The sequence below is a fragment of the Diceros bicornis genome, chromosome 18, assembly GCF_020826845.1.
Source record: "Diceros bicornis minor isolate mBicDic1 chromosome 18, mDicBic1.mat.cur, whole genome shotgun sequence".
Taxonomy (NCBI): Eukaryota; Metazoa; Chordata; class Mammalia; order Perissodactyla; family Rhinocerotidae; genus Diceros; species Diceros bicornis.
This window is the reverse complement of record NC_080757.1, coordinates 26,775,438-26,796,249: the sequence shown is the minus strand read 5'-3', so window position 1 is coordinate 26,796,249 and position 20,812 is coordinate 26,775,438. Positions and strand designations below refer to the sequence as shown.

Below are 20,812 nucleotides of genomic sequence, written 5' to 3'. Positions count from 1 at the left end.
AAAAAAAGAACCATGACCTAAAACTGATATGTTATACAAAAACTAACACAAAATGGATCATAGATTTAAAGGTAAAACTAGAAAACTGTTAGAAAATTACATAGGAAAAAATTTTGGGGCCCCAGATTAATGAGCATTTCTTAAGCATGAACACAAAAACACAACTGATAAAAGAAAAAAAAATTGGATTTGACAAAAAGTAAAAAATTTTGCTCTGCAAAAGATCCTGTTAAAAAGATAAAAAGACAAACTTCTCACTGGGAAAAAAAGATTTCCAAATCACATATCTTACAGAGGACCTGTATCTAGTATATATAAAATAAAAAATGGTGAGAATACCAAACAGTGGCAAGGATGCAGAGAAACCGTGTCTAGAGGATTAAAGGAAAGTATGAGAACAATGTCTCACACCAAGTAGAGGATGTCAATAAAGAGATAACATTATAAAAAAGAAACAAATAGAAATTCTGGAGTTGAAAAGTACAATAACTGAAATGAAAATTTCAAAAGAAGGGCTCAAATAGAAGATTTGAACTGGCAGCAAAAATTAATTGAGATTATTCAGCTTGAGAAAAAAAGAATGAAGAAAAATGAACAGAGCCTCTGAGACCTGTGGAACACCATCAAGGAGATGAATCTATAAGTAACGGGAGTCCCACAAGGAGAGAAGAGGGAAAAAGAGGCAGAAAGAATGTTTAAAGAAATAATGACTGAGAAGTCCCAAATTTGATGAAAAACATTTAGGGCAGTGAAACTATTCTGTATGATACAACAATGGCAGATACATGTAAATATTGATTCGTCAAAAGCTATAGAATATACACCACCAAGAGTGAACCCTAATGTAAGCTATGAACTTTGGTTGATAATAATGTGTCAATAAAAGTTCATCAATTAAACAAAACTACCACTGTGGCGTGGAATGTCCATAGTGTGGGAAGTTGTATGTGTGTGTAGGGGAGTGTTATACAAGACTTCTCTGTACTTTCTACTCAATTTTGCTGTGAACGCCTAAAACTGCTCTAAAAAAATAAAATTCATTAATTAAAAAAAACTTTCCTCGAAAATGTTACTCATTGTGTATCTAAATCATTGAAAGCAACAAACTTACACCACCCATATTGACTCTGCCCAGATATAAGCATGAAGGGCTCTCTGGCACTTCTAACCAAATCATAAATGTTGCCATTAAAATATTTGTTTTAATTCGGGATTGGGAGTCACAGCTAATAAAGCAGAATAGGAAAGAGAAATTGAAAAACAAACTGAATGCAGCTGCTGAACTAGAAGTTTCACAACTCTATTTAACAGCATTCCTTAATTTCTTTAGTGAATAGGTCCCATATAAGACCAACTGTATGCCACCCAGTCAAACAACCTACATTTTCTCCTTAATTCACTTTGCAGTGTTATTCCATCACATACATTTTACAATGTTTCTAAAATTTCTCAGGAGGTAGACAACAGGTCTGGTTTGTTCTTGAATTCTTTTTTTTTTTTTTGAGGAAGATTGGCCCTGCACTAACATCTGTTGCCAATCTTCCTTTCTTTTTTTTTTATTTTCTCTCCCCAAAGCCCCACAACATAGTTGTAGAGGTGTAGCTCCTCTATGTGGAACGCCACCACAGCATGGCTCTATGAGTGGGGAGTAGGTCCCCGCCGAGGATCCGAACCAGCGAACCCTGGGCTGCCGAAGTGGAACGCGAGAACTTAACCACTACACCACCGGGCTAGCCTCTGTTATTGAATTTTGATATCCAGGACATTTTAATAATTCTGTCATCTAAAAATACCTCTCTCTAAAAAAAAAGACTAAGAAATTTATTTATATTCTTGAGTATAATAGTGATATATACAGGTAAGCTGGTTAGAGGAAAATCAGGTTTAAAAACAAAAAACACAATCAACTTTTTTTGTACACTTTGTTTTGCTTATTTTTTTAAAATGAACTTCCCTAAACTTGTAAAAAGTATTCTAACAAGCACCATTCTTATTATTGGCCACACTACATACCCCATGAAAAGTCTTTAACCAAATAGAGAACTATTAGAGGGTCAAAACTTACTGATATAAGTTAAAACTTATTGATATAACTAAATTTAGAAATATGTATGAGTACATGTAAAGAAAAGCTGGAGGGTGTTATTGGAGGATCTACAAGTTATATTTTGAAAACGGCCAATTTAAATAAAAAATCACAAGTACTATGTTAAGGTTGATTAAATTACATACCTTTGTACAAAATACCAATTAATAAAAGTTCAGAAGCTAACAAAAATAATTCAGCCAGAGAACAGAAAACTGACTCATTTTACAACATAAGTAAATTTATAGAGGACATAAACAAAGATTGATAGAAAATACATTATTTGATCTCCCCCAAATATTTTTTTAACTATAACATAGATAATTAAAAAAAACCAAACTACTAAGGTACCTATGCATTTACAAATGGCAATGCAGCCTCTTGCCTCAAACATTTCATATGTATCTATGTATGTCTCAATCCAAGAGAGTTAGGGTAAAACAAGAAATATGACACAGAAACTAGACAAGCAAAATAAAATGTCACCTAATGATAGGAGCTGAATAATAGTTAGCAGCCATAGCTGACCCCAATGCCTTTCTCTAAGAAGTTCTTCAGCTACTAATCAGCTAAAAAGAAAAAATCAAGACTTTCAAAGCATTGAGAATCGAATACTTTATATATACATTTGTTCATACTCAAGCAATAATAGTCATATCGTGAATAGCAAAAATACTCAGAGCTGAATAGTAAACAATTAAGATGAAACTGTAAGCAACTGCATGAAATCTGTCTACCAGCTTCTGCAAAAGATTTTGCAAACCAATTTTGTGAGTGGTTGCTGAATTATGAACCCTTCATTTAATTCAAATATTTAAACAGGTACAAAGCATTTATAAAATGTTGCAGAAAAGATGACACATTGAAAAATATATCTGTCACATAATAAACTGATGAGTCTCCTGTATAGACTCTGCTTCACAATCTATGTCAAATGTGCCATATTTTTCTTGCCTTATTCATTCAACTACTATTTATTTATATACCAGGCACTGCATCATTATTTCCTAGCTAAACATCTTTTAGGTTTCAGTTTAGAACTGATATCCTTTTGAACAACTTTCCCCAGTGGTCGAAGACCAATATTCACCTCGCTAGCACTCTGTCCTTACTCCACAAACAATTTTCCTTCCTTGTTTTAAGTCCCCATCACACACTCCCTGAGTAGGGTCTATCTCTCGTTAACTGAATCACTAAGACTGAGCTAGGCAACGTGAATGGAGTCAACAGTGCCAGAGCTAGCTTCCAATGTGTTTAGTTGAAACAGGTGAAATCATTCCAAGCATCAACATTTTTGATAACGGGCTCTTAAACATTTTAGTGCCATGAACCTTTTTAGTAATATGTTGAAGCCAAGGAAACTCTTTCTCAGAATAATATATATATATATATATATATATATATATATATTTTTTTTTTGTGAGGAAGATCGGCCCTGAGCTAACATCTGCCAATCCTCCTCTGTTTTTTGCTGAGGAAGACTGGCCCTGGGCTAACATCCATGCCCATCTTCCTCTACTTGATATGGGATGCCACCACAGCATGACTTGACAAGCAGTGCGTCGGTGCATGCCCGGGATCCGAACCAGCGAACCCCAGGCCGCCGCAGCAGAGCGCACGCACTTAACCGCTTGCACCACCGGGCCGCCCCTCAGAATAATATTTTTTAGAATTTATTTCTTTAGCGTGTGTGCGTGTGTGTGTGTGTGTGTGTGTGTGTGTGTGTGAGAGGAAGATCAGCTCTGAGCTAACATTCATGCCAATCCTCCTCTTTTTGCTGAGGAACACTGGCCCTGAGCTAACATCCATGCCCATCTTCCTCCTCTTTATATGGGACGCTGCCACAGCATGGCCTGACAAGCAGTGTCGGTGCACGTCCAGGATCCGAACCTGGGCTGCCAGCAGCGGAGCGCATGCACTTAACCACTATGCCACGGGGTGGGCCCCAGAACAATATTTTTTATTTTTATTTATTTTATATTTTATTTTATTTATTTCATTACTTTATTTTTTTATTTTATTTTATTTTATTTTATTTTATGTTGTTGTTGTTGTTGTTGTTGTTGTTGTTGTTGTTTTGTGAGGAAGATCAGCCTTGAGCTAACATCAGTGCTAATCCTCCTCTTTTTGCTGAGGAAGACTGGCTCTGAGCTAACATCTATTGCCAGTCCTCCTCCTTTTTTTTTTTTTCCCCAAAGCCCCAGTAGATAGTTGTATGTCATAGTTGCACATCCTTCTAGTCGGGGTATGTGGGACACGGCCTCAGCATGGCGGGAGAAGCGGTGCGTCGGTGTGCGCCAGGGATCCGAACCCGGGCCACCAGTAGCGGAGTGCGCACACTTAACCGCTAAGCCACGAGGCCGGCCCAGAATAACATTTTTTAAAAGACAAAGTAAAATACTTAGTCTTTTAGTGTACGTACTTTTTGTTAATATATTAAAATATGTGCTTTTTGTTAATATATTAAAATATGGGCTCTACCATAATTTTGAACCATAAGAATATTTAGGGCCGGTCCCATGGCTTAGCGGTTAAGTGCGCATGCTCCGCTACTGGCGGCCTGGGGTTCAGATCCCAGGTGCGCACCGACGCACCGCTTGTCCGGCCACGCTGAGGCCGCGTCCCACATACAGCAACTAGCAGGATGTGCAACTATGACATACAACTATCTACTGGGGCTTTGGGGAGAAAAAAAAAAAAAAGGAGGAGGATTGGCAATAGATGTGAGCTCAGAGCCAGTCTTCCTCAGCAAAAAGAGGAGGACTAGGATGGATATTAGCTCAGGGCTGATCTTCCTCACAAAAAAAAAAAAAGAATATTTAGACAATTATAGAAATAACAGAAATAATGTGAAAATTATTATTTTTATTATTATTATTTTTATTGCTCACAAACTCACAGGTACAGCTAATATTTCAATGGTTTACTGTACATATTCATAAGAGAAGGAAATTTTCATTAAAGATTAGAAAAAATAAAGAATGTAATTTTTTTCCTTTGTAAGTTCACATACTCTCTGAATTCCATCCATGGACCTCCCAGATCTTGGACACAGGTTAAGAAGCCTTGTCTTAGATTCAAGAAGAAATGTAAAGGATTCTAAAACTCATAAAATAGTTCTCATAAAATGATCTTCCCTCTGAGAAATTATAAGATTCAACATGAGTTTGAATTAAGAATATGACAGTAGAAGAATGTCATATGTTACATACACACCAAAGGAAAGATCCATTAAAGAAATAACTGGTAAGTTGGACTTCATTAAAATTAAATATTTCTGATCTGACTTCAGAAACACTTTCAAGAGAATGAGAAGACAAGTCACAGACTGGGAGAAAATATTTACAAAACACATCTCTGATACAGGACTGTTATCCAAAATATACAAAAAAATCTTAAAACTCAACAACAACAAAATAGACAAAAGAGCTGAACAGACACCTCAACAAAGAAGACATACAGATAGAGAATAAATATGGTATGTCCATACAATGGAATATTATTCAGCAATAAAAAAAAAACAAAAGAGCAGTCAAGGATGAAAAGACACGGAGGAGACTTAAATGCATATTAGTAAGTGAAAGAAGCCAATCTGAAATGGCTATATACCATAAGATTCCAACTATACAACATTCTGGAAAAACTGAAACTATGGAAACAGTAACAAGATCAGTGGTTGTCAGGGGCTGAGAGAGGAAGGAATGAACAGGCAGAGCAAAAGGGATTTTTAGGGCAGTAAAACTATTCTGTATAGTACTATAATGGTGGATATATATCATTACACATTTGTCAAAACCCATAGAATGTACAACACCAAGAGTGAACTCAAACGTAAACCGGAACTCAAAGGTTAGCTAAGCAAATAAATATTTAAAGAAATGATTACTGCAAGACAAATTATATCATAACTAGTGATCTAGGAACACAAAAACATACGTATAAATATAAAAACAAATTTGGGAGTTTAAACAGAAATCAAATGGCAAATGTAGATCAAAATTATGAAACCAGGGGCCGGCCCGGTGGCGCAAGCGGTTAAGTGCGCGCGCTCCGCTGCGGCGGCCCGGGGTTCGCTGGTTCGGATCCCGGGCGCGCACCGACGCACTGCTTGGTAAGCCATGCTGTGGCGGCGTCCCATATAAAGTGGAGGAAGATGGGCACAGATGTTAGCCCAGGGCCGTCTTCCTCAGCAAAAAAAGAGGAGGATTGGCGGATGTTAGCTCAGGGCTGATCTCCTCACAAAAAAAAAAAAAAAAAAAAAAAAAAAAAAAAATTATGAAACCATAGAAGACTATGGTTCTCTAGAACTAATTGCTGGACAATGACAGGAAAAACTACAACATTTTTTTTTTTAATTTATTTTTTTCCCCCAAAGCCCCAGTAGATAGTTGTATGTCTAGTTGCACAGCCTTCTAGTTGCTGTATGTGGGACGCGGCCTCAGCATGGCCGGAGAAGCGGTGCATCGGTGCGCACCCGGAATCCGAACCCGGGTCCCCAGCAGTGGAGCGTGCGCACTTAACCGCTAAGCCACGGGGCCGGCCCACAACATTTTTTAAGTTATATAACTTGTTCTTATTATAATGGAAAGTCATAGACAGGAAAAAATACAGTTCCCAATGTCTGAAGCACTCTAACTATGGTAATATGAAATAAACATTAATACAAAGGAGATTTGACGTAACAGATGGACTATCAAAATGAGTCATACTGGTTACTCCAAATGAAGCGCTGTAAGTGACATAACTTCCAGACTCTTTCTTCAAATTTAACTTAATTCCCACAACTTTCAGAGTATTTCAATAAATCTTTGTCTTCATTAATTAAATCAATCCTACTGATCAACAGCCACTATAAAAATCTTCCTCTCTATCAAGAAATGACTAATTAAGATATTAGAAGGAAGATTATTCAAAGTACTCTATATTATACTCTTACCATCATTCTTTATTTGAAAAGATGAAAAAAAGGGAAAAAAGATGGGTCTTTCTATCAATTTTAACTAATAGGATCATTTCTGGAGGGTAAGATAAAAATGGCAGTCTCTTTAGACCCATCGACCAAAGAGATAAGATCTGAAAAGATTCTAAGATTATGAGGACTATTTCAGCTCTGAAAGCAAAAGAGAAAATTTATCTTTTATTTAGAGACAAAGTATTTTAAAAATAACTCCACTGGAGTGGAAGTCCACCACTGGAAGTATTAAACCAACTCCTAACTATGAAAATTGGTAATTAAAGATAAAAATTAAGCATTTATCCTGTCTTTTACATATAAGAGAACTGTGGCTCAGTCCTGGCTCATGAGAGAAAAACTCTTTTTATAGAAGAATAGCAGTTAATCAACGCAGAAAACACAGAACTAGAAAACCACCATTCTGCAGCCTTCAATGTAATAAAACCATTAAGTAAAAACTTGTTTCAGAAATGAGGCCAAAACAACACGCTGCAGATTACTTGCTAATCTCCACAAGAAAAACCTATTTCCAATATGTAGACAACTGACGAGTCACTAATTTATCCAGGTTATCCAACACAGTATCATAAATTGCAAGACAACCTGAAATAACGTGTCTCCTGCTAGGATGAAATGAGGTAGACAGCAAGACCTATGAAGTTAAAAAAAAAATCCTTAGCCTGAATGTATTTAAAAGCCTCTTTAGGGAATAAAGAAAAACATTATTATAGTGAAAAAATATGACAAATGCAGAATTTGGATAAGATAACTGGTCAGGACACTGCGAAAAAGAAAAGTTGGAAGTCATAATAAGTTGGATTAAAAGGAACTAAAGAGACATAAAATGTAACAAGGAAACTTTAATTAGATATGGTTTGAAGCAGTTAGAAAACACATTTTTGAGGCAATTGGGCAATTTTAAATAATGGCTTGGATATTAGATAATATAATGTGTTAATTTTCTTTACTACAATGTATTTGTTTACGTAGGTGAAGGTCTTTATTCTTAGGAAATGGATGGTTAATTTGTAGTGGGTGAAATGTCATCACATATGGAACTTACATTCAAATGGTTCAGCAAAATACACACACCTATACCTATATATATATGTAATATATATTAAAATGTGAACACCTGCTTGAGGTGGTGGTATATGAGTCATTACTATACTATCTTTCAAATCTTTTTTTTATTTTTTTTTTGAGGCAGATTGGTCCTGAGCTAACATCTGTTGCCAATCTTCCTCTTTTTTGTTTTTTTTAATCCTTTTTTCTCCCCAAAGACCCCTAGCACATAATTGTATATCCTAGTTGTAGGTCCTTCTAGTTCTTCTATGCAGGACACTGCCTCAGCACGGCTTGATGAGCAGTGAGTAGGTCCGTGCCTAGAATCCGAACCGGCGAACCCCGGGCCACTGAAGTGGAACGTGTGAACTTAACCACTATGCCACCAGGCCGGCCCTTAAATCTTTTATGTTTGAAACTTTTCATAATAAAAAGTTTGGAGAAAAAATGAAAAGTAATGGGGCATTCCACCTTGCTATAATGTCTCTCCTTATCAAATGCCTTAAGAACAACCAAAAAAAAACAAAAACCACCACCAAAAAAAGAGAAAAATACAAGTAAACTAGTTTATAAAATGTTACAAATGTAAGAGAAACTTGAAGTTACAAAGAAAATGGCGTTCACTTACATTAATATGTAGTTTGGAATACTGAAATTCTTGGCTTAATTATAATACAGAAATTAATGCAACTCAACAGCACTGTTTACCTATTGCTGCTATTCAATCACCACTTTATTGAGAGTAAAACTAATATTTAGAGGGTTTCCGAATTTTTATACATTCATTCATTCAACAACCACTTACTGAAAACTACTTACTTTTCTGATATACACTGGCACATATAAAAGGTCAGATTCCATAGTTTTTATTCTCCATTTCCAAAAAAATCGGTTGGAAAACCCATGATAAAAATGGCAAAAAAAAAAAAAGGACGTACCACTTGTATTAAAAGCCATACAACACACTGGTTTTTCATGCGCAGGGAAGTGGGCCACGATACCATCACTGTCAGAATCCTCGCTCAGAAGCACCTTTACAAAAAGAAAGAAGGCAAATGGAAGTTAAATCTTTACTCTCCAATTACTGAGCTGAAGATATACACTGCTACACCACAATATTCCTGACCAAATAACATGCTTCCACTATACTGGAAGATTATTCTTGTCAATATAAGGTGAGAATGCCATGTAAGGAATGAGGAAAACAAACATATATACCCCAGCAGATCAATCATATAAACTCTAAAAACAGTTGGTTGACTTGACTGTAGATGATAGAGATAATAATTTCTTAAAGTGTAGGTTCAGAAAAAAAAAAAAAGCAACCATAAAATCAGCTATGTAGAGTTTTATCCAATGACAGGAACATACAGTTCTTATTGTGTTATGGCCTGCTGGAAAATTCTTGCACATGATTAGAACAGAACAGGGGAAAACAACATAAGTTAAACACAAATAAAAAGCGATGTATTAGAGGAATTACCCACAAAGTTTTTACTTGAAGTACAAAAGTTGTGGTCTTTAAAACTGTACTGCGGTTACCAGGGGCAGTGGGGGTGGGGGGTGGGCACAAGGGGTGAAGGGAGTCATATATATGGTGATGGACAAACAAAAATGTACAACCCAAAATTTCACAATGTTACAAACCATTAAAACATCAATAATAAAAAAAAAAAAGTTGTGGTCTTTAACTCATAGTTTTTAGATGGACACATCACTTCTTTGAAAATATTACCAAGTCATAAAAGCAGAAGTATATTAGAACAGGGCGTTTTGCATCTCTAATTTATTCCCATTAATTTTCTTATCAGCATAGTGAAATATAGTTTACACTCCACACAATTTTCCCACTGTGAGTGCACTGTTCAATGATTCTTAGGGGAAAAAAGTTTTAAATTAACATATATTTATTTTACAAAGCAAGTAATTAACTCAAGAAACAAAAAAGTTTTACATACGTAATGTTCCAAACCTACTACATCAATATTGGATCACGATATTGAGACATAAAGAATTTAATCCGAAGTAACCCAGGAAACAGTCCTACATGGGCAATGTTAATTTTTCTTTTAGTGTGAAAAGCTTTACAGAGGTATAATTTACATACCATAAAGGTCACCTATTTTATGTTTACAATTCAATGATTTTATATAGTACTATAACTGTTACAACAATTCACTCTATAAAAATGTCTGATTTGTCATCCTTTCCTATCTTAAAGCTTTAATTTTCTTGCCTTATTCCTCTGGCACGAACCTGTAATTTAGTCAAGCTACAGATTTATCAATTTTCTTGTGTGTAGATTGTTTTTTATTACCATCTCACCATTTTTAAGTGTTCAATTCAGTACTATTAAGTATATCCACATTGATGTGTAACAGATTTCTAGAACTTTTTCATCTTGCAACATTAAAACTCTATACCCACTAAACATTAATTCTTCCTTTTGCCTCCCCCCAGCCCTTGGTAACCACCTTTCTACTTTCTGTTTCTATGATTTTGACTACTTTCGATAGTCAAAATAAGTGGAAGAATATAGTATTTGTCATTTTCTGACTTATTTCCCTTAGCACAATGTCCTCAAGGTTCATCCATGGTGTAACATGTGCACAATTTCCCTCTTTTTTAAGGCTATATATTATTATTACATTGTATGTATATACCACATTTTTCTTTATCCATTCATCTAATGATGGACATTTAGATTGCTTCCACCTCCTAGATATTGTGAATAATGCTGCAATGAACATGGGTATGTAAATATCTCTTTGAGATCCTGCTTTGAATTCTTTTGCATTTAAACCCAGAAGTGGGATTGCTGGATCACATGGTAATTATATTTTTAATTTTTTGAGGAACTTTCATACTGGTTTCCATAATGGCTGCATCATTTTACATTCCCACTAAATAGATAACAAGGGTTCCAAGTTCTCCACATCATCACCACCACACTATTTTCTGTTCTTTTGATAGTGGTCACCCTGATAGGTGAGAGGTGATACCTCACTGTGCTTTTGATTTGCAATTCCCTAATGATTAATGATATTCAGCATCTTTTTAAATGCTTATTGGCCATCTCTACATCTTCTCTGGAGAAATGTCTATTCAAGTCCTATGCCCATTTGTTAATTGAGTTATTTTTTTGTTGTCAAGTTGTAGAAATTCCTTATATATACTATATATTAACTCCTTATCAGATATATTATTTACAATTATATTTTCCCACTCTGTTGGTTGCCTTTTCACTCTGTTGATTGTTCCCTTTGACACACAGAAGATTTTAAGTTTGATGTAGTTCCATTGGTCTGTTTTTTTATTTTGTTACCTGTGCTTTTGGCATTATATCCAAGAAATCATTGCCCAATCCAATATCCTGAAGCTTTTCTCCTATGTTTTCTTCTAGGAGTTTAATAGTTTTAGGTCTTATGGTTAGGTCAACAATCCATTTGAATTAATTTTTGGATATGGTGTGAGGTAAGGGCCTAATTTCATTCTTTTGCATGTGGCTATCCAGTTTTGCCAATGCTATTTGTCGAAGAGATTGTCCTTTCCCCATTGTGTAGTGTTGGCACCCTTGTTGACAATCTTTTGGCCATATATGCATGGATTTATTCCTACACTCTCTATTTTGTTCCATTGGTCTACATATTTATGCACATCATCTTAATTACCATTGCTTTGTAGTGTGATTTGAAATCAGGAAGTGTGAGTGCTCTGATCATGTTCTTTCTCAAGATTGTTTTGGCTTTTCAGGGTTCCTGCAGATTCCCTAAGAATTTTAGGATGGGTTTTTTCTATTTCATTGGGATTTTGATGGAGATTGCATTTGATGTGTACATCACTTTGAGTGGCATGGCTATTTTAACAACATTAAGTCTTAAAATATAGCACGAGATGTCTTTCCATTTATCTGTACCTTCTTTGACTTCCCTTAGCAATGTTTTATAGTTTTCAGTGTATAAGTCTTTCAACTCTTTGGCTAAATTTATTCCTAAGAGTTCGTTTTACAAAAAAAGACCAACAATATCAAAAACCCTTAATTAGACTAACAAAAAAAGAGAGAAAACTCAAATAGCTAAAATTAGAAATGAAAGAGGAGGGCCGGCCCCATGGCTTAGCGGTTAAGTGCTTGCACTCTGCTGCTGGCGGCCCGGGTTCGGATCCCGGGCACGCACCGATGCACCACTTCTCCGGCCATGCTGAGGCCGTGTCCCACATACAGCAACTAGAAGGATGTGCAGCTATGACATACAACTATCTACTGGGGCTTTGGGGGGGGGGGGGGAATAAATAAATAAATAAATAAAATCTTAAAAAAAAAAAAAGAAATGAAAGAGGAGCCATTATAATTGATGTCACAGAAATAAAAAGGATTATAAGGTACTTTTATGAACAATTACACACCAAAAAATTTGAAAACCTAGAAGAAACGGATAAATTCCTAGAAACATATAACCTACCAAGACTGAATCATTCAGAAATAAAGAATCTGAATAGAACTATATAACTAGTGAGGATATTGAAGCAGTAATCAAAAACCTCTCAATAAAGAAAAGCCAAGGACTAGATGGCTTCACTGGAGAAGTCTACCAAACATTTAAAGAAGAATTAACACCAACCCTCAAAATCCTCCAAATAAACAAAGAAAAGGAAACACTCCCAAATTCATTTTATGAGGCCCTCCTTGCCCTGAGACAAAACCACAGAAACACAAAATGAAAACTGCAGATCAATATCCCTGTTGAATATTGATGCAAAAATCCAAAACAAAAAAAAGAGCAAACTAAATTCAACAACACCTTAAAAGGTCATATACCATGACCAAGTGGGATTTATACTTGGAATGTAAGGATGGTTCAACATACAAAAATCAATTAATGTAACTCACCACATTAACAAACTGAAGGACAAAAACCACATGATTATCTCAATCACTGCAGAAAATGCATTTGACAAAATTCAACCACTTTCATGATAAAAACACTCAACAAACTAGGGATACAAGAAAACTAACTCAATATAATAAAAATCATATATGCAAAATCCAAAGCTAACATAATACACAATGGGGAAAGACACAAAGGTTTGCCTCTAGGATCAGTAAGAAGGCAAGGATGCCCACTCTCAGCACTATCAACATAGTACTGGAAGGTCTAACCATAGCATCTACACACAAAAAAGAAATAAGAGGCATACAAATTGCAAAAGAAGCAAAATTACCTATGTTCACAGATAACATGATCTTACAGAAGACCCTAAAGATTCCACACACAAAAAAAGAGTTAGAACTAATAAATGAATTCATCAAAGTTGCAGGATACAAAATCAACACTCAAAAATCAGTTTCATTTCTATACACTAACAATGACCAATTCAAAAAGAAAATTAAGAAAACAATCCCATTTGCTATACGATCAGATTTATCAATTTTGTTAATCTCTTCAAAGAACCAATTTTGGATTTCCCCCAATATTTCAATGTTTGCTATTTTGTCAACTTCTGTTCATATCTTTATTATTTACTTCATTTGTCTTGCTTTGGTTATAATTGGCTCTTTTTCTAATCTCTTAAGAGAAAAGCTAAGATTATTAATTTCAGACCACTTTTCTTTCCTACTATAAGCATTTAAAGCTATAAATTTCCCTCAATGCAATACCATAACTGTACTTCATAAATTCTGATATGCTCCATTCTTAATTTCATTCTATTCAAAATATTTTCTAATTTCCTTAAGATTCTTTCTCTGACCCATGAGTTGTGTTGTTTTATTTCCCAATATTTGGAGATTTCCATAATTTCATTCTGTTATTGATTTCCATTGTTCACATACTTTGCATGATTTTAATCCTTTTAAAGTTATCTAGATTTGTTTTATGGCCAATCATATGGTCTATCTTGGAGAACGTTACAGATGTTCTTGAAAAGAATGTGAATTCTGCAGGTTTTTGGGGGAGTGTTAGATCATGTTGGTTGATAGTGTTAATCAATTCTTCTATATCTTTACAAATTCTCTGTCCAGTTTTTCTATCAATTATTGAAAGCACAGCATTTAAATACCAAGCTGTATATGTTAGCTATAATTTCTCCTTTCAATCTGTCAGATTTTGCTTAATATTTGTTGGGCTATGCTGTTATGTGTTTATACATAAAGAATTGTTTTATCTACCTATTACATTGACCCTCTTATCATTATTAAATGTCCCTCCTTTTCTCTGACAATATTTCTTGACTTAAAGTCTTTTGTCTGATATTAACATAGCCACTCCAATTCTATTATGGTTATTGTTTGCATGGTATATTTCTTCCATCCTTTTACGTCAACGAATTATGTCTTTGAATCTAAAGTGATTCTGATCCGACAATAACTATCTTTTAATTTGAGTGCATTTATAGTTTATGATTATGCACATAATTGGATTTAGGTCTGCCATTTTGCTGTTTACTTTTATATGTCTCAGGTATTTATTGTTCCTCTGATCCTCTTCTTTTGTGTTAAACCATTATTTTTAATGTTACTATTTTAATTCCTGTTAATTTTTTAGAGTAATTTCTTAGTGGTTGATGTATAGGTTACAAGGTGCTGTATAGATTATAAGATTACAGGTTAATTCCTGACTTAATTGCAATAAATTATAGCTCCTTGCTCCAATATAGCAGCCTTTCCTCCCCATTCCTTTGTGCTATTGTTGTCATATGTGTAACCAACTGAGAAACATGCTATATTCCCTAAAACAATCTTCTACCTTTTAAAGAAATTAAAAGGAAGAGAAAAATCAGATTTATGTATTTTATTTCTTCAAATATTTTCTGCCCCTTCCTCACCTCTCTTTCTGAGATTCTAATTACACATATGTTGATATTCCTCATGTTGTCCCAAAGGTCTCTGAGGCTCTGTTTACATTTCATCAATATTATTCCTCTCTGTTCTTCAAATTGGCCCCAAACTGAACTGCAACCTCAGGCTACCAGAGCTGTACATTATCTCTATTCATCACCTACCAAGTAGAGCTGCCTCAGGCAAGAAGGCCATGGTCTCCTATTCTTGTTATCCAAGTTCCAGCATCTTCTCATGAATACATGCTTATCACTTCATTCTTAGCTTTTGGTCAATTTCCAGAGTCCCCAAAGAGTTATTTTTGAAAATTCTGTCCAGTAATGTACTTATTTTCTAGGGAGGGGATTTGCTGACCTCTTCACTTCACCACAGCTGAGAGTCATTCCCCAATCATCAGTAAATTTATACATACAAATAACCCATTTTAAATATGTAAGTGGATAAAGCTTAGTGAATTTATACAGTTGTGTAACCATTACCATATTCTAGATTTAGAATACTTCCATTACTCCATAAATTTCTTCATGATAACTTTACAGTAGATCTCCAACCCCAAGCCTCAAGCAATCCCTAATGTATATTTTATCGCTTTCACCTTTTCTAAATATTTTGGAAATTTCTCAAATAAATAAATCATGCAATTTATCTTCTATTTTCTTTCATTTATATAATTTTTTTAGTTCAACCATGTTTCAGATACCATTCATTTCTTTATATTGCTGAGTTATATTCCATTGTATGGAGGTATCACAACATGTGAGTTTGCCCACCAATTCTTGGCAATTTGGATTATTTCCAGTTGATTGTTACTATGCACAATGCTGTTATGAATATCCACATACACATATTTTTTGTGAACATGTTTTTATTTCTCATGGAGAGATACCTAAAAGTGGATTTGCTCAGTCATATGGTAAATGTATGCTGAACTTTTTAAGAAACTGACAAACTGTTTTCCAAAGTATCTATATCATTTTATATTTCCATCAGTAAAATATAAGATTTCCAATTTCTCCACATCTTTTCCAACAGTTTGTATTGTGTGTCTTTAATTATGGGCAATCTATTGGAGACAGAAATTAGAATGGTGGTCACCAGGGACTGTGGGAAAGGGGGATATGGAGTTATTGCTTAATGGGTATAGATGATGAAAAAGACATGGATAATAGTGATGGCTGTACAACACTGTGAATGTACTTCATGCCACTGAATTGTAAACTTGAAAATGGCTAAATGGCAAATTTTATGTTACATATATTTTACTACACTTGGGGGGAAAACATGCATTATAAGTTATTTTTCTCAACTTTCTTTTTCATTGTTCCATTTGACTTTCAAAAATGTTAGGTAAGAAAAACAAGAAAAAGAAAAGAAGTCTTTTAGGAGGAGTCTCTGGGAAAGTGTGTTAAGCCAACTTTGCTAAATATACCAAGGGTCTTCTTTAGGATATATGGTATATTTACAGAGTTGTGCAACCATCACCACAATGAAATTTAGAAGATTTTCATCACCCAAAAGAAACTCCAAAACCATTAACAGGCATCTTCCATTTCCCCATTCTCTCCAAACTCCCAGCCCTAAGCAATCAATAATCTATTTTCTCTTCTATAGATTTGCCTATTCTGGACATTTCGTATAAATAGAATCATACACTATGTGTTCGTTCTGGCTTCTTTCACTATGTATAATATTTTCAAGGTTCATCCATATTGTAGCATGAATCAGCACTTCATTTCTTTTTATTGCTAAATATTATTACATTGTATGTATAGACCTCATTTTATTTATCTATCCATTGATCAGTTGATGCATATTTGGGTTACTCCTACTTTTTGGCTGTTATGAATAATGCTGCTATGCACATTCACGTACAAGTTTTAATGTGGACATGTATTTTCATTTCTTTTGGGTATATACCTAGGAGATAAATCGCTGAGTCATATGGTAACTCCTTCCAGAGCAGCTGCACAATTTTACATTCCCACCAGCAGTGTATGACGGCTCTCATTTCTGCTTACTGGCCATTGGTATATCTTTTTGGAAAAATGTCTATTCAAATCGTTTACTCAATTTAAAATTATGTTTTTATTATTCAGCTGTAGGAGTTCTTTCTATATCCTTGATACCAGTCTCTTATCAAAAATACAATTTCCAAATATTTTCTCCCCTTTAGTGGGCTGTCTTTAAACTTTCTTGATGGTGCAATATGTAGCACAAAATTGTTAAATTTTTATTAAGTTTAATTTACTTCCCCCTTTTTTAAAATATAAATCTTAAATACTTCTTATACATATGTTGATCATCATATCAGATGATGTTATAATTTTTGCCTCAACCACTATAGTTTATAAAACTCACGAGAAGAATAATATATATACTTTTATTTTTACCCATTCCATTGTTCTCCACTTTCTGAAGTTCCAAGCCTTCTTTTGTTATAATTTTTTTTAGAAAACTTTATTTAGCCATTCTTCAAGAGTAGATCTGCAAGTGACAAATTTCTCTTACTTTCCCCTTTTTAAAAGAATGTCTTTATTTCCCCTTCATTCCTGAAAGATCTTTTCATTAAATATGGAGGTTAGGTTTAACAGTTCTTTTATTTCACTATTATAAAGATGTTGTACCACTTCCGCCATATTACACAGATTCTGATGAGAAATCTGCTGCCTATCATACATTACTGGAGGGAATGTAAAACAGTACAGCCCCTCTGGAAAATAACTGAGCAGTTGCTGACAAAACTAAATGTACACTTACAAAACTCATCAATCACTCTTGGGCATTTAATATACAGAAATGAAAACTTTATACAAATCACACAAAAGCCTTTACACAAATGTTCATAGCAGCTTTATGTGCAACAGTAAAATGCTAGAAACAACTCAAATGTCATTCAAAGGGTGAATGGTTGAACGAACAGACACATCACACACAGGAATACAATAGAGGAATAATAAAGAATGAATTACATGCAACAAACTAAATAAACTTCAAGGATATTATATTTAGTGGAAAAAGTCAATCTTTTTTTGCAGGGAAAGATTCGTGCTGAGCTAACATCTATTGACAGTCTTCCTTTTTTTTTTCCCCTCCCCAAAGCCACAGTGCGTAGTTGTATATCGTAGTTGTAAGTTGTTCCAGTTCCAGCACGGCAACTGACAGACAGGTGCCGTGGTTCCGCGACCAGAAAGCAAACCCAGGCCGACAAAGCAGTGAGTGCCGAACTTTAACCACTAGGCCATCAGGGCTGGCTCGAAAAAAGTCAATCTTAAAATGTTACATACTATGTGATTTCACTTATAAACATTCCAGAAATCACAAAATTATAGAGATGGAGAACAGAGTGGTGGTTGTCAAGAGAAAGGGATAGGGGTAGGCTGAAGGATGAGCACGACTACAAAGAGGTATGTGTTGAACGGTCTTGTATCTTAATTGTGGTGGTGATTATATTAATCTATACATGGAATAAAATTTCATAGAAGTATATACACCCACATACATAAACAAATGAATGCAGATAAAACAGTGAGAGCTGAATAAGGTCTGTAGCCTAGTTAACAGCAATGTGCCATTGTCAATTTCCTGGTTTTGATACTGGAGTACAGCTATATAAGATGTCACCATTCAGGGGAAGTTAGAGGAACCTGAGTGAAAGGCACACGGATATATCTGCAACTTACTGACAGTTTACAACTATTTCAAAATTAAAAGTTTAATAAGCCAGCCCTGATGGCCTAGCAGTTAAAGTTCGGCGCATTCCACTTCAGCAGCCTGAGTTTGGTTCCCAGGTGTGGAACCACACCACTCGTGTATCAGTAGCCATGCTGTGGCAGTGGCTCACATAGAAGAACCAGAAGAAATTACGATGCACAACTATGTACTGGGGGGCTTTGCGGGGAGCGGGAAGGAAGGGGAAAAAAAAAAAGGAGGAAGATTGGCAACAGATGTTAGCTTAGGGCGAATCTTCCCCTGCAAAAAAAAAAAAAAATTAAAAATGTAGAGTATACTGCAGGCTTTTGAATTTATCTCATTCTGATAGGTGATAAATAGTGTCTCAGTGTAGTTTTAATTTGTCTTTCTCTTATAACAAGTGAAGTCATGGAGATAGATTTTATACAATCGCATATATTTTATTTTTTCTATGAAATATTTGTCTTTTGCCCATTTTTCTATTTTAACTCAATCTTACAAGATTCTCTTTCCTTTCATATGTTATAACCCTAGACCTCTCTTTCCAACACAATTAGTATTGAGTACTCTATTTGATGGTTCTAATACAGAAGCCACCTAGCAAAAATGCACATTAATCTTGGTGCATAGCAAAACCTCATACCACTATATAAAATTCTTTGAGCTTCACAAATATAACAACCAGATACTTTTGGAAGGATTCTCTCAATTGCATTAGCACCTTGCCTAAAACATCAAATCAATAATACCAGAGATATCCCAATAAGATTGTCCTAAAACATGTAATTTTTACTCATCGCTTAACTAAGCAGGCTGAACCCTTTAGTATATGTAGTAACAACCTGACCATATTAAAACAAAGCAAAGCACTTTAATTGACACAAGGTAGATAAGGCTTTATCACATGAATAAAAAGACAGACAAAACACCAGGAACCATTAAGTTATTATGAATAACACTTGTACTCAGGGCAAGAAATAGCTCAAGTTTACGTCATCATTCTGGGGCATTTTTTTTTGATTAGACAATTTGGCACATTGCTAACTTCAATTATATAAATATGTAAAAGCAAATTATACCACTTAACTTATACTAGCTACAAAATGCTTTTAAATAAAACATGAAAGTAACACAGATAAAAATGGACAAAGTCAATGAAACTCATTCCTTCTTAATGCAGTTACCACACAATGATCTCGTCACCTTAAAATCAAAATAATCAATTTAGCATCAGAAAGATGGTGAACCAAATTTTATATCACTGCCACTACAAACATGAAAATATCTTTATTAAAGGCTCAATGGATGTAAACAGCAAAAGTGAACGAAATGTCAGCTTTAGTTCCCAAGATGTACATGGAAAAGGAAAAATATTACAGCTAAGGTCAAACATCAGCGGGAAAGGGCTAAAAGTGATAAATCTATGACATTAACCACTGCAGTCTTTTTAATACAATCCAGCATAACCTAAAAACAGCCCTGTACTCCAACTGAACTATTTATCAGAGACAGAAATGTCTTCTTGACAAAAAACAGATTCATGGTAATAAAAGAAAGAAGGACAGTATTATACTGGGGAAATCTTGTTGCTTTAAAAAATATTTATAATTCTTTCCAAATGGACATAGCAACTTACCATTTATTGAACATCAATTTATTTCCTGCCTTATAATTGAATTTTTAAATCAAATTAAAATTTCAGAATATAAGTGGGAATGAAAAGAGATTACGCCCCCAAGAAATAACAGAAAAGACAAAAATTTTTAGGTTGAACAATACTTTTTAACTTTTGAAAGCTAACATTTCTATGATTCTTATTTTCTAATAAATTTACTTGTTTCAAGTGTTAACAATGCATTTATTACAGAAAAATGAACTTTTACAACTCCACAATCTACAGTCTATTTCCATATTCCAAATCTGAGAATTCCATTTTAAAATTATAAAAAGTTAATAAAGAACTAGGGTTGGGGGGAAATCGTATTTGAAAACATAAGGCCTAATGCTATACTTTTTACATAATTACTTTAAGTTTTTCTTTTTACATGTTCCTATACGCAAATAAATTAAAATGAGTTACACCACTATGTCATCAGAAATAATAAGAGATAACATTTTCTACTTTCAAATGACCATAAATCTATCTGTCAATGAATGCTAGATATTTAACAGACTTACTTAT

General features: G+C 34.5%; 1 protein-coding gene across 7 annotated transcripts in view; it reads right to left on the bottom strand.

Annotated features, from left to right (window-relative positions):
• Positions 1 to 20,812, bottom strand: part of BCAS3 (BCAS3 microtubule associated cell migration factor) — a 559,119-nt gene that overhangs the window by 378,271 nt on the left and 160,036 nt on the right. For all 7 annotated transcript variants that reach the window (XM_058560481.1, XM_058560485.1, XM_058560483.1 and 4 more), the window contains exon 13: positions 9,044 to 9,137. In XM_058560481.1, coding sequence (XP_058416464.1) covers positions 9,044 to 9,137 — 94 coding nt within the window. The remainder of the gene's footprint in view (positions 1 to 9,043; positions 9,138 to 20,812) is intronic.